The sequence below is a fragment of the Filicampus tigris genome, chromosome 9 (genome assembly GCF_054856515.1).
Source record: "Filicampus tigris isolate MCC_2025a chromosome 9, RoL_Ftig_1.0, whole genome shotgun sequence".
NCBI classification, from domain to species: domain Eukaryota; kingdom Metazoa; phylum Chordata; class Actinopteri; order Syngnathiformes; family Syngnathidae; genus Filicampus; species Filicampus tigris.
Genome location: NC_141225.1, coordinates 25,684,224 through 25,707,168, shown reverse-complemented (window position 1 = coordinate 25,707,168; position 22,945 = coordinate 25,684,224). Strand labels below are relative to the sequence as shown.

Genomic DNA, 22,945 nt, shown 5'->3' with positions numbered 1-22,945 from the left:
GAAAAGGTGGTCAACAAAGGGATCTGGTTTGTTAAGTTTTGTACTCTTCCGTAGGGGGCAGTCGCGTCGGCCAGATCCACTTGGGCGCTCGGCGTCGTGAATCCGGAAGTTGTGCGCTCATCACTTCCTGTTTCCTGTTTTCTCGGCGTCTTTTGGTGAGCTTTATTCCAGAAGCCGATTCATTGTCGATTTAGCTCATCGGTGGCGTCCGAAAGTCTGCAGCGGAGATGGTAAGAACCGCATCAAATCTACACTCTGCTAATAAACATTTAAATGTAACAAATATTAAGTCGGAGTCTGAAGCTCACCCGCTAGCGTCGCGCTACTGGAAAGTGACTTAACGAGTGATGATTTTGAGTTTGCAGCTTCGTCTTTTTTTTTTTTGTTAATCATGTTAATTTGGAGCCGAAGCTTCCACTGAGTGGATGTGAGGAGTCGAATGTGTTCGGCCAGTTTGTCGGTGGCCTTTCCACAACTCTGTCTCACGGCCAATGTTCAATTCTCCAATTTGTCCACGATCTGTAGTGCGCGCCAGCACAGAGCAGACACACGCCAGTTGAAACCTTTGCCTTGTGCATCATTGTCACTATTCTCTTATGTGAATGATTAGCTAAGGAGCCCCGGACATTACACGGGACAATAGAAACCAAATCTGCATATGCTGATATAAAGTGCACACAAAAGGCTTTTCTGTCTTTCCCTTGAACATCTTGGAGGCGTGCATAAGCAAATCGAGCGCGCCTTCCTTCCAACCTGCTCAAGTCTGCTTGAGCTTTATGAGAGGAGGGCCGCTCCATTTGCTGACACAACCGTCCCACGGTTGATGTTATCAATCATTTTGTGTGGATTTCAACTATTGTTGGTCATCTGGGGTGGGGGCTGGGGGTCAAATGTTACTTGATGACTCATTTGAAATGTTTGTGTCTTTACACAGGCTCGAAATGCTGAGAAGGCCATGTGAGTACGCGCGCGCGCCCGCACGCACGTGTGATGTGTTAGAATCCAAATCATCTTTCTTGGCCAACTATGCGCTACAAATTGGTGTCCGGTCATCGGAGCCACTCGACTACTTTGGCAAACAAGATCCACGAACAAAATATGCAAGTACAGACAGTCATTGATTAAAGTCAGGGCAGCAGAAATGTGATCACGCAGGGTCCGGTGACAAATTGTGCAAATGGCGTCGAGAAGAAGTCTCAAGTAGAAGTTTCAAGTGTCCATCGGCGCGGTAATAGTCATCAAAAATAGTTATACAAATAACGCCGAGTGGCAAAGCTGCAACGATGAACACGACAATTGTGTCACGATAGAGATGTGCGCAAATTGCAAAAAGTCGCTTTGGAGTTAGAAGTCAGGCGTTTGTGAAGGTAATAGCAAGCGGAAAGAAGCCGCCGGACGGTCTGCCGCTTTTACGTGCGCCTAGCCGAGGCGAGGAGCTCGGAAGAGGTGCCGATCCGGACGCGGAGGGTCCGAGAGGATTTGGCCCGCCCTCGTCTTGCCAGTCCCCGGGAGCTAAGCCATCCTCACTGTGCGCTACGGTGGGATTTTGCCCTTTTCCTGCGGCGGCAAGCGAGCGCCGTACACAAGCGCCTCAACGGCTTCTGCGGCCGGCACTCCGTCGTCTGCTGGGCGCTTTCCCGGATGGACTCGACGTCCCGCTTCGGGTCCTCCGTGCGGAGGAGCGGAGAGAGGACGCGTCCTTGAGGAACTCGCTGCCGACCATGCGGGTTGCGCCGGCCCGGCCCGGCCCGCTTGGCCTAGCTGGCGGACAGTCTCGCAGACGCGCGTCTCCCGTCGGCCCCTGGGCGCGCTCAGGATGCTCTTGATGGCGGGACATGTGAAGTTCCAAAGAGCTCTGAGCGAGGACCGTCCGGCCCAGGAGCCTTCCAGGAGCCTTCCAGGAGCCTTCCAGGAGCCTTCCAGGAGCCTTCCTCATTCTTTGTGGCTTGAAGAGCCGACCGGCGTCCCCTTTGTGAATGCTTGCGGTGGAAGACGGGCCGGCCCGTGCGAGGTCGTCGGTGTCGGTGTCGCTGTGCCCTTTTCCAATCTGCAGGCGAAGCCACTCGAATGATCGGCCTGCCGCCGCCGCTGTTGTTGTTGTTTTTCAGGACGGCCTTGGCCCGCTTCCGACAAGCTCAGCTGGAGGAAGGAAAAGTCAAGGTTGCGCCTTACTCGCATCTTTCGTGCGCTTTTTTGCCCGCTTTTACGCTCGAGGATCATTTTGCTCTGTGCGTGCGCAGGAGCGTCGACCGTTCCTGGCGTCCGAGTGCAACGATCTTCCCAAAGCTGAAAAGTGGCGGAGACAGGTAGCCCCCTCGCTTGCGTCGCAGCACGCCGCTCGATGGCGGCCGCTGGCTTCAAACGTGTCTGCGTGTCTTTCAGATCATCAGTGAGATTTCCAAAAAAGTGGCGCAGATCCAAAACGGTGAGGCCAAGCGCAAGCGGCGGCAAGTCCGTCCGACCCGCCTGACTCTGTCTTTGTGCGCGCGCAGCGGGATTGGGCGAGTTCAAGATTCGAGATTTGAACGACGAGATCAACAAACTGCTGAGGGAAAAACGCCACTGGGAATATCGCATACGGGAATTGGGAGGCTCCGACTACAAGGTCGGCGTCCGCGCCGCCGTGCGTGTCATCTAGCGTTGCAGTTGCCAATCATTTGTCATGACCTGTGTGTTTGTGTGTGCGCGCGCGTGTCAGCGCTTCGGGCCCAGGATGCTGGATCACGAGGGTCGGGAGGTTCCCGGCAATCGGGGCTACAAATACTTTGGGGCGGCCAGAGATCTGCCCGGAGTCCGGGAACTCTTTGAGAAAGAACGTACGTGCGCACACACACATGCTAAGGCGCTAACCGGTTGTGCCGGGCGGGTCACCCAATCTGTCACCAAGTGCTCATTTTAGTGTGTGTGTGTGTGTGTGTGTGTGTGTGTGTTTATTTTGCCTGTGTTTGTGTTTGTGTTTTGTGTTGTTTGCTGGCGAGCAGCCGCCCCCGAGCTGCGCAAGACTCGCGGCGAGCTGATGAAGGACGTGGACGCCGAGTACTACGGCTACCGAGACGAAGACGACGGCGTCCTGGTTCCGCTGGAGATGCAGCACGAGAAGCAAGGTGGCCTTTTTGCCCGCAAGCTAGCTTGGCGCCGCCGTTGCGCAGGCCTTACGCACGCACGCGGGTGCGTGTGGGGGAGAGAGCTGACAATAAGTGAATGCGTGGGTTGTGTTGTTTTTCTCTTCTTTTAATGTCCCTTGTCGTTGGTCAAAAATCAATGAAACGACATACTAAAGGCCAGCAAAATAAGAAATCACATCGCCATTGTGCCAAAGGTCATAGAGAAGCGCAGTCCTACATTTGCCTGTAGGCAACTGTGCAAAGATAGTCCTTGGAGGGACTAAAAAACAAGTTCTTTTGTTGCTTGTGGAATCCAATTCAGCAGATTGATCATGTTTTATTCTGCCAAATATGAAAAGGTCAACGCTGTGGTTGGACCCTAGTTTGAACGTGTGTGTGTGCGCATGTAGCGCTGTCTGAGGCGGTGCACAAATGGAGGACGGATCGCGAATGTCTTCCGTCGGGGGACAACAAAGGCCCACAAGAGGAAGAGGAGGAGCCCAGCATCTACTGCGTCAACAACCACGAGGTCAGAAGCTAACAAGTTGACTTGCCACTCGCCGATGCCCCCTGCTGGCCATGGCGAGCACCACCAACGGTTGATGGCTTTTGCGTGTGTTTAGCCTTTGTTTTTTGGTGGTTGTTTTTATCTGGGCGTGTCCACAGGCCGACGAAGACGAGCGCGCTCAGGAGAATCTGGAGGAAGAGGAGGGGGGCGTGGCCTTCTTCGCACACGTGCCTGTTCCCTCGCAGAAAGAGGTAACGCGTACAAACGGGACGCCGACACGCGCACACAGCACTCACTCACACAGCCTTGATTGCGTGCGCGTGCGCGTGCGCGTCAGGTGGAGGAGGCTCTGGTGCGCCGGAAGAAGATGGAGCTGTTGCAACGTTACGCCAGCCAAACTCTGCAGCAACAAAGCCAGGAAGCCAGAACGCTGCTCGGACTGTGACGCCATAGCGACCGCCTCCGTTCCCGCAACCTTTTCAATTTCTCTGTACTTGTTTCCCCCCCCCAATAAAAGTTGCCGGCCTCAAACCGGAAGCGACTGACGGGCGTTATTGCACGTCTTGCCAAAATTGGTTGTCGGCGTTGCCGTCGCCATGTAAATGAAATTGGATTGTGTCATCAACCGACATTAGAATGAGACACAAATGTCCGTTTTTGACCACCGACGACCGGTCGCCAGTTAAAGGGGAAGTCAAGTCAAACATTTTCTTCAACAAATGAAACCTGCGTGCGTACGTGAAACAATGCAGCCATTTTTGTCCAGCTCAGGGGGCGGCCATTTTGCCGTGCACCGCCACTTACTGGCGACTGAAGATGACATCATGGCGCATGGTGCCGACGTCACCTGAGCAAACCCAGAAAACGGCTGAGCCCTGAGCAACTGGGACGGACGGTGCCATTTTCAGTGGACGGCGGCCGGCAGGACGAGACAAAATGGCCCATTCGTCACAATGTCGTCTGTTGGCGAGCGGGAGCGCGCGGTACACCTTCTTGGAAACGTTTGATTTCCCCTTTCAAGTGGGGGCGCATAAAGACCGTTGAGCGGCGGGCCGGTCCGAGAAGCCGACACGCTCGGCGGGAGCCCGCGTGGGAAGCGGCGAGCCGCCCCTGCCGGGCGGACGCGCTGACCGCTCGCCGGCCGAGGCCAAGCGCGCGTGGGCCTCGGTCACGCGTCGCCCATGGGGTGATTGGTCGCAGCGGGCCGCCGCCTCACGCGCCGGCCGTCACATGCGGCGGCGGCGGGGGCCACCTAACCCAAGTCAGCAGCATTCAATCAGACACAAGCGGCCCTTTGTTTGTCCAATCGGGCCAGGAACGGCGGACAGACGCCGCGTGCTTTGCTTTGCTCTGCTTTTAGCTCATCGTCACATGTTAGCATTTAGCCCGCAACATGAGCTGCGTGCTCACGTCTGTGCATCAGCATATGCGAGAGAAAGTGACGTGTGCAGATGTTGGCACGGCAACACGTAGACGCCGCTATCTGATTGGACGAAAAGTCGGCACGCGCGCCCTGGAGTGAAAAGTCAAAGCCGAGCAGAGCGGCCCCGCCGGCCGTAGCCCCGCCCCCGGCGCGGATGTCACCCAGCAGCACTTAAGAGCGGCGGCACACGCTTGTCGTTGGTATCGTCATGTGGCGCGGGCGCCTGCAGCACACGCTCGGGACGGCGGCGCGCTGCACCAACGCTCTGCAGGTCAGTGCGTGCGCGCGTGCGCGCGCGCGCGTGCGTGCGCGGTGACAACGTGAATGAAGGAGTTGAAAACAAACGGTTTGACTTGAGCGATGATGGAAGACAGAAGGCGACTAGACGGGTCTCGTTTCATCTTTCTGGCCGCTTAGGTTTGTTTAATCAGTCGGTGGGTCGCTGGAGGTAATAAGAGTTGAAAGACCAGCTGTGGCTAGATGGGTGGAACTTGCCACTTGATCATGTTTGAGATGAAACGGTTTGAAAGACAGGCGTACGTCGCCTCGACGGGCGTGCGGCCACCCTGACGGGCGTGCGGCCACCCTGACGGGCGTGCGGCCACCCCGACGGGCGTGCGGCCACCCCGACGGGCGTGCCGCCACCCCGACGGGCGTGCCGCCACCCCGACGGGCGTGCCGCCACCCTGACGGGCCCTGTGATGTGCCGGCAGCGGCGGTGGCGGTGCGAGGCGGGCATCCTGCTGGACGTGGACGGCGTGCTGGTGCGCGGCGGCTCCGTCATCCCGGCGGCGCGGCGAGCCTTCCGGAAGCTGCTCGACCGCCGCGGCGACTTCGTGCTGCCCGTCGTGTTCGTCACCAACGCCGCAAGTTGTCGGCCCGAAGGCAAAGCGCAACAGCTGTCGGCGCTGCTCGACGCGCAGGTGGGTTACGTAGCGTGACGTGCCGTCTGTGTTTTGGCTGTGACCGCGCTTGTTGACAGTATTGTGTGCGCAGATTAGTCCCGACCAAGTGGTTTTGTCGTACAGTCCTCTGCAAACGTTGACGAGTTTCCACGACAAATGCGTGCTGGTGTCCGGACAAGGACCGGTCACGGACATCGCGCACACGTATCCTTGGCTCGGCTCGGCTCGGCTCGGCTCGGCTCGGCTCGGCTTGGCTGCCTTGGGCTGGGCTGGGCTGGGCTGGGCTGGCAGTCGCGCGCCGTCCACTACTTTGTACCCAAGCTAGCCCTTGACCCCCGCGATCAGTCTGGGTTTCAAGAAGGTGGTGAGCATGGAGCAGCTCCGAGAACAGCACCCCCTGCTGGACATGGTTGACCACAGCAGGACGCCCAAAGCAGCCGTACGTCCGCCACCAAATTATTATATATATATATGTATGTATATATATATGTATATATATATATATATATATACATGTATATATATGTATATATATATATACATGTATATATATATGTATATATGTGTATATATGTATATATATATGTATATATGTATATATATATATGTATATATGTATATATATATATGTATATATGTATATATATATATATGTGTATATATATATATATATATAGAGAGAGAGAGAGAGAGATATGTATACATGTGTATATATGTATATATATATATATATAGAGAGAGAGAGATATGTATATATGTATATATATATATATATGTATATATATGTATATATGTATATATATATAGATATAGATATATACATATATATATATATACATATATATATATGTATACATATATATATATATATATATATATATATATATATATATACGTACATGTGTGTGTGTGTGTATATATATATATATATGTATACATATGTATATATATATATATCGAAGCAACCGTTGCGGCCGATGAAAAGACGTTTGTGTCATTGTGCTTTTTACGACCGATGAGCATGCAAAATTGGCCAATCACTCCGATTGGCCGTTTGCTAGCCAATCCTTGCTTGACATAGCCGTAGACTAGGGCACCCCGGGAAAAATGACGGTTGGTTGAGGTATCAAGTCGGTTGTTTTTGTGTTGCAGTCAGACGGCGGCCGCAAGTTCCCCCAAATTGAAGGTAAGAGCGGCCTCTGCTTTTGCGAGGCTTTCTTTGCCGCCGTCACGCCGGCGCGCGCACCTGCCGACATTCTGGTTTGCGCGACGGGCAGCCGTGCTGCTGTTTGGCGAGCCGGTGCGCTGGGAGACCAACCTTCAGCTGCTGGTGGACGTGCTGCTGACCAACGGACGTCCGGCGGCCGCTTACGATTGGTCGCCGGCCCAGCTGCCCGTCTTGGCCTGCAACACCGACCTGCTGTGGATGGCCGAGGCGCCCTCGCCGCGGTGAGGAAATGGGGGGGGGGGGGGGGGGGGGGGGGGGGGGAGAAACGAATTGAACTCCTCCCAAACCTTTGCGATGTCCTTTCCAATCTCGACACGCTACAAGACCGCTCGTGTGGTGTGCCACCTTTGGCCAGCAGGGGGCGGTATTACGACAGTCTGCTGACAAAGCAAGAACGCATGGACGGAAGCGTGGAGCTGCCAATGTGGCCTCAACGTTTTTGAATGGCAAACACGCGTACGTCCTTGCAAGTCCGTTCGAACGTACTTGTAGGCGAAATGCGATAAAAATGTCATCGTGCACCGCAGACATAAACCATCCAAGGACGACTCAATGTTGACTTGATTTTGGCCGATTTGACGGCACTAGTTTGCCATTTGTCTTGTTGTCTGATCCACAATGTGGACGCTCGTCAGCCCCAGCGTTAAACTAGCGCACTTGTTTGAAACGCGTCAGGTTGAATTCTCTTCGGGCGCGTTCGCAAATTCACGCCGACGCTCATGCACGCAACGGCGCGAACCAGGTCGAGCTAGGTGGCAAACGTGATGGCAAATGTGTATGCGCGTGCGTGCCGACAGCTTTGGCCACGGCATGTTCCTGCTGTGCTTGGAGTCGGCGTACAAGAAGTTGACGGGACGAGAGCTGACCTACCGGGCGATGCTGGGGAAGCCCAGCCTGCTCACCTACCGCTTCGCCGAGCGCGCGCTCACGCGCCGCAACCGCCGGGTCAAGGTTCAAACCATCTATGCCGTCGGGTAAGCACGACAGGGTGTGACAGTGTCCCTACCCGCTCCCGTCCTGGAGCTTGAGCTCCGTCAAGAGAACGCCAGTGGCGGGACACTATTGGCATCTCATGTTAGCGTGACGCAATTAGTCTTTGTCAACGTAATGTCAAAATCAGATTGTCAGAATGTAGCCTTGGAACACCGTGGAATAGACACATTTGTGCGATAACAAACAACTAAGTAGTCATTTAGGCAACCATCCCAATGTTTTTCAGCGATAACCCGATGACGGACGTGTACGGCGCCAACCTGTACAATCGCTACCTGGCTCAGCGCGCAGGGCCCCCCCGCCCCGCCGCCGGGCTGCCGCCCCTGGGAACGGCCGGCCGGCCCGCCGAGGAACCGGCGCCCGCCGCTGCGAGCTGTCGATCCATCCTGGTAGGTGGCCACCCGCCGCGTCCCGTCACGTCCCGTCACGTCGCGTCGCCGTTCGCCGAGCCCGCTCGACTTTTGATCCAGCTACGATGACGCCGGGCCAAAGGACGACGGCCAAGGGATGACGCTGGAGCGGGGCTAGCAGGTGCTCGAGCCCCGTCAGTTAAGCCCCTCAAGCACCGGATCTGATGTTGTCAATTATATTTGCGAGTGACTTTCCCAGCGCCGCTTTAGCCCGGGAGGGAAAAAATCCTGGATCCACTCAGAGGTGCAGCAAGGCCCCTCGTGCTGACGCACGCATTTGTGGCAAGTGGAAGGGTTTTGCGCAGGCCGAGTCAACGTTTTCGGATTTTGCCGTCGTCGTCTTTTGGCCCCCGGCGCTTTCCGCTTTGTCGGCCGTCTGCTTTGTTGCACACTTGGGACATTTGTCGCCTTTTGATGAATGCCACCCCAATGTCCAGATTGGGCTGGCATGCATCGGAAGAAATCCCAATTGCCCCATTCACACCGACAAGACTGACTGGCCCAATCGAAAGAAAAAAGAAAAACAACTCGGCCTGCGTGGAAGAGCTTTTGGTGTTTGCTGTTAGTGCGGGGCGGGAAAAGACTTGCTTTGACGCCTTCCGTCCAGGTGTGCACGGGCGTCTACAAACCGGCATCGGCGCCCGCTCAGGACAACGTCTTCCTGCACGGCCACCGGGACATGGGCGTCGAGGCCGGCCTGCTAGAGCCCGCCTACGTGCTGGACGACGTGGAGGCCGCCGTCGACCTCGTGCTCCGCCGACACCTCTGACCCCGCTCGCCGCACCGTCACGTCAAAGGACGGTGCCGTCCTCCGGAGAGCAACGGGCCGCCGTGGGGTTTCTCCCGTCACGCCGGCAAAAAGTCGGCACGAGAGGGCTGCGCTCTCCGTTGGAACTCTCAAAAAACACGTGCTATTTTTGAATAATGAAATGCAATTAAGTGGGAGATTGGGTCCAAAAACCATGAATAAGTCCAAGGGGTGGGGGGCTTGGTGGTCCTCCCTCCAAACATCTGGAAATAAGTGACCCTCTTTAAGTGCCACGAAAACAAAAAACAAAATTCGACCGCTAACTTTTATTTTCGAATAAGCAGGATATCGTGTCCAGAAAACCCAAAGAAGCGGGCAGTCGGGTCAGGGGAGGGGGCACAAATGAGCAGCGTTTGTGGCTGATAGGTTCCCAGAAAAATCTGTAGATAATTTACCCTCACTATAATTGCCACGGGAATTGTATTGTGTATGTTTTTTTTTTTAAATATCGCCAAAAATGTGTAAGAAGGCAAATTGGCAGCAAAGGAACCCTTAACTGAAGGCACTCGTATGTCAAGACAGGAGATGGAGGAAAACGTATAGTGCAGGCCAAATAGCAATTTGTGGCCACCAAACGTGTCATGGCGGCCAACAGGTGTGACATGCGCTTCGCACCACCGACTGTAGCCGTTAAGGTCTTTCCATGGTCCATTTGGACGTTCGGGTCAGGAAATGGAGCGCCCCCTTGTGAGGAACTGCAGCTGTCGTCGTTGTCCAATAGAAGCGCTCCATTTGCTGACCAGACTGTCCAGGGATGCTAGGAAGAGTTGTTGCTGTCTTGTTGTTTTGAGAGCACCTGAAGTGTCATGTTAGTGGCAGCGTAGAAAACATTTGCCATGTCTGCCTGCTGTCCTCACAAAAGGACGCCCCCGCCCCCCCAGCATTATATAAACGAACAGTTTCACATGTTCATGGCAAATAAATCCTGTTTCCATAACGCAAAAGTATTGTTTCCAAGCAAGTAGTATAGTACATGCAACATGATATTTGTTGGACACAAGTTCGTATTCTTTAATTGTAAACATTTTCAATTGCAATAAACAAGAAGAAGCAAATGCGGTGAGAATATTTTGTTTTCTTTTTCATCATTAAAAGAAATTGCTCAGTTCACTTAATCACACATGCCGTGTTTTCTTTTTCTATGTATGTATTTTTTCAAATCATAACCCCTCCCTCCCTGCGTGGCCGAGTGTTTCTAAATGTATCTGCTCTATTGCAGATTTTGGTTGTGTTATTACAGTTGTTACTCATTTTTTTTTTATACATTCCTGTTGCTCTCTCTCAATATATTAGATGTGTTTGTATTGTTTTAAAACAATGTTTAAAGACTTCACAAAAAGTTTTAAGTAATAAAAATGCAATTAAAAATACATAGGGGGTATTTAAATAGGCATCCCATAAATTCACACATTGGCACCTACGTCTTTTATATATATATATATATATATATATATATATATATATATATATATTTATTTATTTATTTATTCTGTATATTTTTCCGTTCTTCCTCCTAAATACAAAAATAACAGGATTTTCTCTGTTCGGGCTGGGCCCAGTCCCTATCCCGTGTTTAGCGGAGGTCCACTGCATTTCACTTGGTGCGGGGGCCTGGAGCCTAACCACCGCGATGGAGGGGGGTGGGGGTGGGTTGTTGTTGTTTTTCATGCTTTGCGAGGGCACACATAATCCACTATTCAATGATAGAAAAAATGGAATTTCAAAAAGGCCACCTGTAAAGTGAAAGCGGATCAATTCAGAGTCACGCTGTGCCTCGGAAGGTGCGCACCGAAGGTTTCGGTGTGTGTTTTTTGGGGGGGTCACAAGGAGAGAAACGAGGACGTCGACGACCGGCTCGACATGGCGGCCGGGGCGTGACAGGCCAAACCCGGAAGCGTGTCAATGCGCGCGCATGCGCAGTCGCTCTTTCCTCTCCCCTGTAAAGATGTCTGAGCTGGCGGGGAGGGAGCGCAGCGGAGGACCCAAACTCGACAGGCAGAGCCCGCGAGTCGAAGCCGTTCAAAGAGTCCAGGTAAGGCGAGGCGGCGCGCTAGAGCCGCTCCAGCGCCACCAGAGCGCGTCGGAAGCTTGCGGCTTTGAAATGAGCCACAGCAAGGGGCTCGCGCGGCGGCCCAGTGGCCAGCAAAAGCTCGAAAAGCACGCACGGCGCCCTGCGCTGTGGCAGGGGCGTGTCCGCCATCTTGTCTGAGCACAAGTGGCGCCCAAACGGCAGCGGTTGCTGACGGACAAGATGTCGGCCGGCCCGGGGCGGCCCGAGCTAACCAGACCCGACTAGCTCCGCTCCGATCTGTTCCGTTCCGTTCCGTTCCGTTCCGTTCCGTTCCGCATGTCCCGTTCGGCGGGCGGAGAATGGGAGATCCGGACGGGCGGTCGCCTTTTGTCGCCCTCCCCGCCGTCGCCTGTTTGGCTGCTTGGCTGGTTTCCCTCCTTCACATCGTTCTCCTCCTCCTCCTTGTTTGGCGACGAGCGCCGCACTGCGCATGCGTGTAACCATAGCGCTCCTTTCTGTGGCTGACCAAGAAAAACAACAATCGAGCGAAGCTTTTCGCTCGGCCTTTCCAATCCGCACGTCCGTCGCGCCGATTCCGATTCCGGTGCCGGTGCGATGGCTCTGAACCGCTCCGACCGAGCGGACGGCGATGTTGCTGTTGCTGTTGCTGTTGCTGTTGCTGTTGCTGTTGCCGTTGCCGTTGCCGTTGCCGTTGCCGTTGCCGTTGCCGTTGCCGTTGCCGTTGCTGTTGCCGCTGCTGCTGCTGCTGTTGCTGCTGCTTCTGCCGCCGCCGCCACCGCCACCGCCACCGGAGCTCAGCTGGCGGCTGACGGCGCTTTTCTCTTGGCCTGCCTTGACTCGTCTTGACATCCACAACGTCCTTTCGACATGAACGCGAGCCCACAAATGTCCCTTGTGTGCTCCACATGTCCCTGTATCATAATACAACAAAAGAAAAGACAAATCATCAAACCCATGCAATTGTGTTTGTTGCATGCACTTACTTGATGTGTGCACAGGCTGCGGACGACAGCGGACCGTCGTCGCTTTTCGTGGCCACGGCCGTCCCTAACGATAACTTTTTTTTTTTCCCATGGAATGAATGAACCTGATGTTTCAATTTCCACTCCTTGATTCTAATACCAGACATTTCAAATTGACAGTGCAAAAACACAGATCCGGACCATGCCCGAAAAAATGTTGATCATTACTTGCCCGGTCGGGCTTCAAAAAGCCAAATCCATCCACAGTTGTAACCCAAAATATATATGTATGGGTACTTACATGTGCAAAGATGGAGGGGTGTAACACAAAGCGATAAGAAGAGGAAAATGGATTTTGATGGACCCGAATTTTAATGTCCCGTCCCTGAATCATATTGCGCTCCCATGTCTCCGGAGACATTTCAACTCGTCTTTTATGAAAGTTGCAGGCCAGGTGGAAATCAGTTTTCGGATGATTTTCTGTTTCTTTGAATTAAATCAACGAGAATAGTTGCGGCTTTGGAGAATGTTGTCACATAACAATCAGCATGACACAAGTAATATCTGCACGCAATGGAATCGTTGTCCCACCGAGTGGAATCGAATCCTTCCCCTTGAAAATGTCGCTGTCTTCAATTGTCCTTTATTGGAGGGATGCACACCCCGACAAAATTAGTTTGTTTTCTGTGGACAAGTGATGCCTTTCATTAGCCATCACAAAGCCCCCCGACGCCCCCCCCCCCCCCCCCCAAACTCGTACTTTGCCGCCAACTGGAGAGCCGCCTGTGTGCAGTGTAGCGGCCCCTCCCCCTTTCCTGAACTGGGCACGTAACACACGGAACCAGCAAGCGAATTCCTTTTGTGTTCTGTCAATTTGAAGGACACGAGTCTCCGCTTTTGGTATAAGAAAGGGAGGGCGATTTGCATAGCTATTCCTCAAGGAGTCCAAAAAATAACGGCTCGATGAATCGATTATTAAAATAAAGCTAAGGGAGCAGCCGTCAAATTGGAAAATGCGCAGCTCTATTTGATTGATGGGAATCGGCGGCCTAAAACTCCCGTCGGTGTGGCGGGACGAGCCCAACTCCAAAGAAGTGGGCCGCCTCGTATCGCAAGACGGTGCGTGCGAACTCACGAAGGAGCCTGCCGAAGACGTCGTCGTTGTGCTTTTGTTGACTTTGTCCGCCCTGGAGATGAGTTTGCCCGTCTTGTCTTTGTCAGGTCGATCGATGCGCTTGTGACGAGCAGCCGAGATGTCCACTGAGAGCCAGGCGTCCTTGAAGGGGGAGGCGGCCATGGTGCATTCTCCCAGCGCCTCTGCCGCCTCGCACGGCCCGCCTCTCTCGCCTTCGGCCGCCAAACCGCCCGAGCTGCCAGGTGCCCACGCTCTCGCCCGTCTCTCTCTCTCTCTCTCTCTCGCCCGTCTTTACCTCTGCCTGTCTCCCTCACCGGTCTGTCCCTTGGCGTCAGCTCTCGGCCCGTCCGTCTCCCCTGCGCCTCAGCTGTCTGTCTGTCTGTCTGTCTGTCTGTCTGTCTGGCTTGGCCTTTCCTCCGTCTGCCTGTCTCGCTCTCAGCTGTCTTTTTGCCCGACTGCTCTCGCCGCTGTGTCTGTCGCGTCAGCTGACTGCCCGTCTCTCGGCGCTCTCTTGCTGGCCTCCGGTTTGCCGCGTCTCACCCGTCTGCCGCACGTGTCCCCGCAGATGAGCTGATCCAGGCGGGCTGGTCCAAGTGTTGGTCTCGGCGGGAGAACCGTCCGTACTACTTCAACAGGTTCACCAACCAGAGCCTGTGGGAGGTGCCGGTGTTGGGCCAGCACGACGTCATTGTGAGTGGCAAATATGCAGTCGGTGCCCCGTATATTGCCCATTTTCCTAGCCGAGAGCCCAAATGTACACCAAGGCGCCGCCTGAACACCGCCGCAGTGCCGACAAGGTCGACTCCTCCTTTCTTTGGAGCGCAAATATTTGGCGCGTTCTCCACTGCAATCGCAGGCGTGCGCGCCATCTGCCACGCGTATGGAGAAACGGGCCGCTGCTGCAAAGTTGGTGGCTAGTCTACCTGATGAGCTGAAATTGAGCTCAAAGTGCTGAGGGGCTGGCGTGGCGCCCATCGCGACCCGCCCCTTTTTCTGGCCACGTGCCAATGCCAGCCCGGGGGCACTCTGACGCGCCACCTGCAGCCCTTGAGCGCGTGCTGAAAAAGTCCCATTAACTTGCTATTGACTTGGCAAAACTCCGGACGATTACTCTTACCTTACCCGCAAAAGCCGATAGATTGTTCGCCCGAGTCGTGTGGCAGTTGGTGAGCTGATGATCCGTCCACCTGTTGTTCAATGTGTGCGTACGTGCGTGCGTGTTTGTGCGCAGTCGGATCCTTTAGGCCTGAACGCCGCTCCGGCGGAGGACGCTGACGGTAACCTTGGCAACGGCCAGAGGAAGAGGCGGAGCTCCGAGGAGCAGGCGGCCGGGCCCAACAGCCTGAAACGGGCCAAGGTAAGCGCGCGCGTCGGCGCAGCGGGCCGGTCCAGCCCTCTTAGGACACGCGTGTCCCCTTCAGGCCGAGCCCACCACGCCCATCTCGCCCAGCACGCCCGGCGCCAAACCCTGGAGCGCCGCCCCTGACGACAAACAGGCCGCGGCGCCGGCCGCCGCGCCCGCCGCGCCCGGCCCCGCCCCTGCACCCTACAGGCCGGCCGTGTAAGTCGGGATGCCGCACCTTTCACACCCGCTACCGTCCCAAAAACGTCTTGGCTCCTGCTCCCAGTAGCGCCCCAAGGACCACACGGCGTCACGGACGGGAATAAAAGACGAGGGGGGCGAACGCAACAACTGAATCCTACAAAAAATTGCTAAACATTTTACAACCAGAGAAAAAATAATCTCATTACAATTTGTCATTTGGGAGAAAAAAAAGTCCAAATACAAGAAAAAAAGAAATGGTGTCACTTTGCAGGAATGATATAGCAAAGGAAAAAAAAAAAAGTTGTCATTTAAAGGCGAATGAAACGTTCAAATTGCTTGAAAAGTTGCCCGTCGTAATTTTAGGCGAAAACCATTTTCAAATGCTTAGCAAACTGATCATTTTAAGGAAAACATTTCTAGGAATTAGAAAGGAAGTCGTGCAGTGTTGACACAGGAATAAAAAGAAACAAAACTTGTTCGGAGAACACACTTTGCGGCACTGAAAACACGGCAGAGCTTTGATTCGTCTTCTCGTGAGCCAGCCAACAATCGGCACGCTGCGCTGCGCTCCAATGGAGGTCAAAAGTGATTGCGTTCAAAAGACAAACGGCACCTCAATGGGCGTCGTCCAAGGTCAAACGCTACTGGATTGAAGGCCAACGTTCAAGCCGGTCCGGCGGAAGCGGACGAGACCGGACGAGACCGGCCGCTCGTTGTGTGTCTTACCACTAGAGGGAGCATGTGCGCCTCGGGCACCTCCAGACTCACTCGTCGCTGCCCGCCTGGCCTCCGGGGCAATTTCCGGGTCAAGCCGATTCGGCCGGAAGGTTCGGCCCAAGTTCGGCAAAGGTCAAACGAAGCCAGGTTCCTCCTGAAACGTCAAGCGCGCGCGCCAACGCTGGCGGGGCCGCCGGAAGGTTCCGGGACGGCAGGCGTGGCGGGACGCCGTTTCCACATCGCGCTGAATGCAGTCCGGGCAACCGCTCGCGCGTGTGTACCCGCCCGTTGGCGACTGAGTCGCGTTTGATTTTGGACTCGACTTGCAGAGCGGCCGGCCGGCACAAGCCTTTTGTCGCAACTAGACAAGGCTCAAGGTTTCCTTCCAATGACGGGATGTCTCAAAAGTAGCGGTGGCGGTATCGCTTCCAGGTTTGGGCCAGTACTCGAGTAGCTGCGCTGCAACATTCCCAAACTCGAGAAAAAGATCCGAGGACGATTGGCTTTCAACGTCGCTCGCCATCGTCGGGACTCTCGGGCATGTCGGCCGGCTGCGTGCGTGCGTGCGTGCGTGCGTGCGTGACCTCCTTTTTGTTGTCGGTGCAGCGTCTACTGGGATCTGGACATCCAGACCAACGCCGTCATCAGAGAGCACCCCCCCGCCAAGCACCTGCCCCCCCACCCGGAGATTGAGCTGCAGAGAGCTCAGCTGGTCACCAAACTCAGGCAGCACTACCATGAGCTCTGCCACCAGAGAGAAGGTGAGCGCCCGCCATCTTCGGCCGGTCGTGTGACAATTGGCTTGATGGACTCATCGTTGGCGGTCCTTGTTTCAAGGGCAACCCAAGCATGTTTTTTTTCAAGGATATGTGAGGCCTACGCAGGCCCACTAGTTGAAACAAAGCAATGCGATTCATATGAAATGGGAGTTTCTGGAGTCGACTGAAAATGACATCACAACTGCTCAGGTAACGACCAATCGCGGCTCAGCTGTTTTCTGAAGCCGAGCCGCGATCGGTCGCTGTCACCTTCGGTCGACAGAAGTGACAACATGGCCGCCCCCTCAGATGGCTAAAAACGGCTGCCTTTTGCCGCTCAACTCATATTCCAGACAGGCGGTATTAATCCGAATGCCGACTTTCGACGAGTGGGCCTGCATGGAACGTATTAAAAAAAAAAAAAAAAAAAAGTTTGGGCTAACTTTGGCTTTCACTTGTAATGGTCCAGGCAGTCCTCCCGTGTTGTCGTTGTCCAGGAAAGGCGAGCGATGGTCATTTCCAAAGTTTTCAGGTCAAATGTCAATTTGCGGAAGATGTGGAAAACGTCCCGCTATTGAATGAAGGCGTTGCAACTCGGGTGTGTTTTTTCAAAAACGCGATTCACGAATGAAGGCAAGAGATGATGGAAAGCCGAGCGGATTGTGTCCGCGGCAGGCATCGACCCGCCTCGGGAGTCGTTCAATCGCTGGCTGCTGGAGAGGAAAGTGCTGGACAAAGGCTCGGACCCCATGTTGCCCAGCGACTGCGAGCCCGTCATCTCGCCGTCCATGTTCCGAGAGGTCATGAACGACATCCCCATCAGGTTGCTGTCCGCCGCCGCCGCCGCCCGTGGCCAGCGTGGCCACGAGTGTGGCCAGCGTGGCCACGAGCGTGGCCAGCGTGGCCAATGACCCCGGCGGGCCTTTTGTCTTGTGCGGCAGGCTGTCTCGCATCAAATACAAGGAGGAGGCCCGCAAGCTTCTCTTCAAATACGCCGAGGCGGCCAAGAAGATGATCGACTCCAGGCGCGTGACGCTCCCTCCGCCCGCGGGTGGCCGCGCTCACTCGCGCGCTAGCTAACGCGCTAACCCTCTCGGCCGCAGGAACGCCAGCCCGGAGAGCAGGAAGGTGGTCAAGTGGAACGCCGAAGACACCATGAGCTGGTTACGCAGGGACCACTCGGCCAGCAAGGAGGACTACATGGTAAATGCACGCTTTTTCTCTTGCCCCTGCTCTCACTTCCGCTTCTCACGCTCGGACTCTCGCTTTGCTTTTGCACTCTTTCTGCTTTTCTCACGCTGCCGTTCTTTCTTGTCGGGCCGAAAACCGCCCGTGCCGCAATTCCATTTGGTCCCAAATGCGGCTCAGTCGATATGCGCGGCTGCTGTTCGGACCCATCCAAAGTCCTGCAAATGGCTCGCCGTCCCCGCCGATGTCATAGCGGGGGGATTTCTGCCCGACGCCCTTTCTCCGACTTTGCGTTTTCACCGAGCAGCCGGCGCGCTTGCGAGCGATGTCGCTTGAAGTGGTAAGGCGCTCCTTGACGAGTGTGGCGGCCCACCCGCAGGACCGCCTGGAGCACCTCCGGCAGCAGTGCGGCCCGCACGTGACGGCCGTGGCCAAAGACTCGGTGGAGGGCATCTGCTCCAAGATCTACCAGCTGTCGTCCGAGTACTGCAGACGCCTTCGGCACACGCACCTGGGCCTGCTGCAAGACCCGCCCGCAGGTACGCCGGAGCGTCTGGCCAAAACCACGCATGCCGCGGCGCCGATGCTTGCCAATCCTGCAAACGGAGCAAAGCTGGATGCTAATGCTGGCGCGAACGCCGGAGGCCCACTTTGCCTCTGACCGGAGCGACGGCCGAGCTCTTATCTTGCTCCAAAAGCGCCAGCGCCAGCGCCAGCGCCGCCACGTGGGTTTGTCCTCGCGCCGCTTGAAGGCGTGCCGCGTTTTACGCACGACGGGCCACTGGTTTTGTTTTGGGTTGCAAACAAAAGCTTTGCTTTGTTTGGATCGAGCCCACCGTCGGCGCATAAGATTGCGTCGTGTGTTCAGATGCGTCGGCGTCGTCCTCGCCGCCGCCGCCGGCGTCGTCGTCGTCGGCGTCCCGCCTGGTCTACTGCTACCCGCTGCGTTTGGCGCAGCCGTCGCCGCCGCTCCCGCGCGTGGAGCTTCACTTTGAGAACGACGTGGCCTGCCTGCGCTTCCGAGGGGAGATGGTCAAAGTCAACAGGGGACACTTCAGCAAGCTGGTCAGTGGCCGAAAGTCCCAAGTCCTCTCGAGTCCTTCGCTCCAAATTTGCCGCCCTTCATGCGAGTTAATCGGCAACTATTTTGATATTCCGTCAATCGTCGGATTGCTCGACTCGAACCCACTGTCGGCGGCAAATGTGTCCCGCTTTGGGTCGTGAGCGCTTTGTGTCGGATGTTACGACCGTCATCGATTCATCAGAAACCATATCCTGCCTTGGAATGAAGGGATGCAAATGAAATCTTCTTTGTCTGCAATTCAAATTCTGCAAATGAATCCGTTACGGTTAGTTGCAGCCCTGTATGACAACTGCCGTGTGCGTGCGTGCGTGCGTGCGTGCCTGCGTGCGTAGGAGCTGCTCTACAGGTACAGCTGCATCGACGACTCTCGCTTTGAAAAGTTCCTGTCGAGGGTTTGGTGCCTGCTCAAGCGCTACCAGGTCAGCTGCCCGCCCATCAAACTCGCCGGCGCCTCTGTTCTGACGCGTGATTGATTGGATGGCGCAGGTGATGTTCGGCAGCAGCGCCAACGAGGGCACGGGCCTGCAGGGGGCGCTGCCGGTGGCCGTCTTTGAGGCTTTGAATCGGCAGTTTGCCGTTTCCTTCGAGTGTTTCGCCTCGCCGCTCAACTGCTACTACAAGCAGTTCTGCTCCGCCTTCCCCGACACCGACTGCTACTTTGGATCCCGAGGGTGAGACGCGCGCGCGCGCGCCGCGGGCGGAGCGGCCCGCGCGCCCGACCAAACTAACCGCGTGCGCCTTTGCAGGCCCTTCCTGTCCTTCCGTCCCTTCAGCGGCTCGTTTGAAGCCAACCCGCCGTTCTGCGAAGAGCTGATGGACGCCATGGTGACGCACTTTGAGGTGACTTTGATGAGCGACCGCCAACCGCCGCCCGAGCGCAATGGGTCAATTCAAATTCTGCCACGTAGCCCGTTTCCCCCGAGAGGACGGCTACGGCCTGTCAAACGCCGATTAGTCTTGACAAAGTAGGAGCCGCGTCGTAAGTTGAAAGGCGCCTTTTGTTTTGCGTGGACTTTGGATGCTGCCCAACACGCGAGCGGCACAGAACAAATATATGGCCGATAGAAAAACAAATGTCACGGCACGGCGTCGTATGAAAACCTGTAAAGAGAAAGCCCCAAAAGAAAGCACTTTGGACGTACTGACGGCGGTTAGGGACAAAGAAATAGTCGTGGCCACTTCTTTGACTGTCATGTGTTCCACTCACTGCTTTGGTCCGTAAGATGTCCGGAAAAAAAGTTGACGATGACTGTGCCAAGGTTTTCTTCCTTTAAGTCCGCTCACATGGAGGACGACAGAAATGGGGACAAGTTCCAATCGGGAGCGTCGTTTGAAATCAAAACCGTCCATCGATGACCAACGACGCTTATCGATTCATTTGATAATCCGTTACAGTATAGATGTCGGTCGATCTTTGTAGCTCGATTTGAGTTGCAAGTGTTTCAAAGCATGCTCACGGAACAGGTGCGGCTCCTACCTCAAGGCTGCGGCCGGCGGCTTTTGCCTTTAGCACATGCGCTTGTCACGTCGGAGCGACGCGTGGGCGGGCGGGCGGCGGCTTCGGTCGAGGCGCGCCGCCAATGACGTGCGCGTGTGCACCCCCCAGGACCTTCTGGAGCAGTCCAGCGAGCCGCTGTCCTTCATCGTCTTCGTCCCCGAGTGGCGAGACCCCGTGACGCCGGCCCTGGGCCGCATGGAGGCCAGCCGCTTCCTGCGCCACCAGATGAGCGTGCCCGCCTACGAACACGAGTACCGATCCGGAAGTCAGCACCTCTGCAAGAGGTGCCCGAGCGCAAGCGAACGTCTTTGCTCGCCGCGCGCAAGTATGCAATTGGATGCCGCCATCCGTTTCCAGGTCTGCCAAACGCGTCCAAAATATGCTGCCGGTTTACACGACTGTCCCAAATGATGTCGATCGTTCAGAATTCAACTTCCAAATCAGGCCAGCTCTGATTTTTGGACCAAAATGGCCGAGAAGGGCATTTTGGGGCCGAAAGGGCTCAAGCGCTCCGGTCGGGCTCACCGCTGAGACTTAGAAGAAGAAGAAGAAGAAGGAGGGTAAGGAAGGTTGAAAAAAGAGCCCTGGCTGGGGTCACCCAGCCGAAAGACCCCCATGGGCCGCGAGGCGCCGAGGACCGCCTGGCTGTCTGGCGCGAGCAACTTGGCAACAGCGACACGGGCGCGGCAGGGTTTTATGACGGGCCTTTTGTCGCCGCGCCCCGCCCCCTCCTTTAGGAACGTTGCTTACGGCGGACCTGCTGTTGGAAATAAACGCGCAAAGCCTACAAATCAAAACTGTGACCAAATTTGCCGCGGAGGGATGGCGTGAAGTTGGATGTGAATCAAGTGTGCTTGTGTGCGTGCATAGGGAGGAGATGTACTACCGGGCGGTCCACGGCACGGCGGTGCTGTTCCTCCAGAACGCGGCGGGCTTCGCCAAGTGGGCTCCCACGCCGGAGCGACTGGCCGAACTGACGGCGTCCTACCGGCCCTCGCGCTCCGCCCCCGCCGCTCCCCCGCTGGCCTCCCCGGGCCCCGCCCACCCGCCGCCGCCGCCGCCGGCCGAGCGCGACTCCTCCGCCCTCAACAAGACCGGCGACAGGACGACCGGCGCGCTCGTCTCACCCGCTGGCCATGACAAGAACAACAACGGCGGCGGCAGTCCGCAGGACAAGATGGCCGCCGTGTAAAGTTGCACGCGGAGCGGAGCGTGCGCCGCCCCGCGTGCTGATTCGCAGCAATAAAGGCTCGTGATGTCACGCCGGGCCGCTCGGGGGTTGGTCGACAAGGCAGCTATCGTTTTCTTTTTTCTTTCTTTCACTTGAGTCAGCCGGCCAATTTGATTTTGAAGCCCATCCGGCGTCCCGCCCGCCCCCACCCCCCTTTCGCGCACCCACCGACACGGAGACAAATGAATCGGGCAAATAAAATTCCACTTTGCTGTTAACGCCGCCGACGGGCCAGCGTGAAGTTAAACACCCGACACGCACGTCTCTCAAAGCAACTCAGCAGTCACCGACGTCCGAATGCGAGAATCCGCAACGGCCGCGTGCGACGCTCTCACGGTGCGAAAGGGGCCACGCGGTGACACGGTAGCAGCACACTCGTTTGCTTATTTGGACATTTTCCACAAACGGGCCGACTGCCTGAGGTCGGCGTGGCGACGGCGAGCCAGGCTCATTTCAAAAGAACTCATCGCTAGCCTGGACGTGACGTGGCACAAAACGCCAGCGTCCCCTCTCCCTGTAAATGATGTACAGTCCGGGTGACGCTCATTGGATGCTTTTTAGTCATCGTCGTCTCTGTACCATAAAGTTTACAATAGTTTGTTCCAAACTAAACCAAAGTGTTATTAAGAAGAAGAAAGTCTATATATTGTAAACGTACAAAGTGTGTGCGTGTGTGTGTGTGCGTGCGCGCGCGCGCGCGCGCGCGTGCGTGTGTCTGCGTCTGCTGAAGTCAATCCAGCAAGTTTAGTTTCTTTGTTTTTGGTGAAGGCCTCACGCAGCAGTCGTGCTTCGTGCAGTTTTCTTGTCACGAGGACAAACTGAACGAGGTGCTAAAACGTCATCCAGTTGACTTGCTCTCTATACCGCCCCCTTGCGGCTTTCCCCTGCCAATTCCTGCAAGGATTGTGTGTTTTTTCCCCCCTTTTTTGTTTGCTTTTCGTGTTTTGTTTTGTTTTTTTGCTAAAATTGGACGACAGACTTTTTTCCACATGTAAAAAAAGATGAACGATTTCTCCAATGACATCTAGATTTTTTACGAGTTTTCACAAGAAACGAAGAAAAAGTCGCACGTGGCCATTTGTGTTGTGAGCTTTTCAATCATCTTGTGTGTTTTTTGTAATTCAAACTGAGGCCAATCAGCTACCTGTTGTCTTTCTCTTTCTTGGCCCCGCCGGCCTGGCAGAGCGCAACAAGGAGACGCGCCCTTGTAAATAGCAAATTGGGACTGGAGGAAAATGTACATAAATGCGCTACGGGGAGAATGCAGTTTGACTCTCAGTAAAGTTATATTCCATCCTTTGCCACCTGTCTTCCTTTCAGCCATCAAATGACTTCGCTTCCACTTTGGAATTAAAACGATAGTGTAGGAAATGGATGGACCCATCTTTTAACAATGCATTCAATCCCAGATGTGT

The 22,945-nt window shown here is 55.2% G+C and overlaps 3 protein-coding genes across 6 annotated transcripts; all 3 read left to right on the top strand.

Annotated features, from left to right (window-relative positions):
- The first annotated feature begins 54 nt into the window (after positions 1–54).
- isy1 (ISY1 spliceosome associated protein) lies at positions 55–4,143 on the top strand. Its single transcript, XM_086040591.1, has 11 exons — positions 55–230; positions 935–957; positions 2,109–2,160; positions 2,241–2,306; positions 2,383–2,425; positions 2,493–2,605; positions 2,699–2,816; positions 2,982–3,104; positions 3,515–3,633; positions 3,771–3,863; positions 3,950–4,143. The coding sequence occupies exons 1-11, from the start codon at positions 228–230 to the stop codon at positions 4,055–4,057; spliced, it is 861 nt and encodes a 286-aa protein (XP_085896717.1). The 5' UTR covers positions 55–227; the 3' UTR covers positions 4,058–4,143.
- Positions 4,144–4,285: 142 nt separating this feature from the next.
- On the top strand, positions 4,286–10,434 carry LOC147142801 (haloacid dehalogenase-like hydrolase domain-containing 5). 3 transcript variants are annotated; one of them, XM_086040572.1, is made up of 9 exons: positions 4,565–5,306; positions 5,749–5,958; positions 6,032–6,144; positions 6,286–6,379; positions 7,093–7,126; positions 7,218–7,389; positions 7,966–8,142; positions 8,388–8,550; positions 9,179–10,434. In XM_086040572.1, the coding sequence occupies exons 1-9, from the start codon at positions 5,244–5,246 to the stop codon at positions 9,338–9,340; spliced, it is 1,188 nt and encodes a 395-aa protein (XP_085896698.1). In that variant the 5' UTR covers positions 4,565–5,243; the 3' UTR covers positions 9,341–10,434. The 3 variants fall into 3 exon arrangements, with proteins under 3 accessions (XP_085896700.1, XP_085896698.1, XP_085896699.1); XM_086040573.1 differs by lacking the exon at positions 4,565–5,306 and adding an exon at positions 5,349–5,556 and having other exon boundaries at positions 6,064–6,144; XM_086040574.1 differs by lacking the exon at positions 7,966–8,142 and having other exon boundaries at positions 4,286–5,306.
- Positions 10,435–11,244: 810 nt separating this feature from the next.
- pcif1 (phosphorylated CTD interacting factor 1) lies at positions 11,245–22,829 on the top strand. Of its 2 annotated transcripts, none has more exons than XM_086040531.1 (16): positions 11,245–11,411; positions 13,595–13,750; positions 14,074–14,198; positions 14,740–14,865; positions 14,930–15,069; positions 16,378–16,532; positions 17,205–17,352; positions 17,471–17,554; positions 17,633–17,732; positions 18,097–18,256; positions 18,586–18,782; positions 19,134–19,220; positions 19,288–19,472; positions 19,548–19,641; positions 20,408–20,583; positions 21,170–22,829. In XM_086040531.1, exons 2-16 carry the CDS (start codon positions 13,627–13,629, stop codon positions 21,489–21,491), a joined length of 2,223 nt encoding a protein of 740 aa, XP_085896657.1. In that variant the 5' UTR covers positions 11,245–11,411; positions 13,595–13,626; the 3' UTR covers positions 21,492–22,829. The 2 variants fall into 2 exon arrangements, with proteins under 2 accessions (XP_085896657.1, XP_085896658.1); XM_086040532.1 differs by lacking the exon at positions 11,245–11,411 and adding an exon at positions 11,424–13,492.
- The last annotated feature ends 116 nt before the right edge of the window (positions 22,830–22,945 follow it).

Bases quoted from the DNA above. Each gene is read 5' to 3' on its own strand.
- isy1 (XM_086040591.1), top strand. The intron at 2,307-2,382 runs GTAGCCCCCTCG...CGTGTCTTTCAG, and splicing joins CTGAAAAGTGGCGGAGACAG to ATCATCAGTGAGATTTCCAA. The intron at 3,105-3,514 runs GTGGCCTTTTTG...GTGCGCATGTAG, and splicing joins GATGCAGCACGAGAAGCAAG to CGCTGTCTGAGGCGGTGCAC.
- LOC147142801 (XM_086040572.1), top strand. From the start codon at position 5,244: ATGTGGCGCGGGCGCCTGCAGCACACGCTCGGGACGGCGGCGCGCTGC. The intron at 5,959-6,031 runs GTGGGTTACGTA...TTGTGTGCGCAG, and splicing joins CGGCGCTGCTCGACGCGCAG to ATTAGTCCCGACCAAGTGGT. The intron at 7,390-7,965 runs GTGAGGAAATGG...GCGTGCCGACAG, and splicing joins GCCGAGGCGCCCTCGCCGCG to CTTTGGCCACGGCATGTTCC.
- pcif1 (XM_086040531.1), top strand. From the start codon at position 13,627: ATGTCCACTGAGAGCCAGGCGTCCTTGAAGGGGGAGGCGGCCATGGTG. The intron at 18,257-18,585 runs GTACGCCGGAGC...TCGTGTGTTCAG, and splicing joins GCTGCAAGACCCGCCCGCAG to ATGCGTCGGCGTCGTCCTCG. The intron at 19,221-19,287 runs GTCAGCTGCCCG...TGGATGGCGCAG, and splicing joins GCCTGCTCAAGCGCTACCAG to GTGATGTTCGGCAGCAGCGC.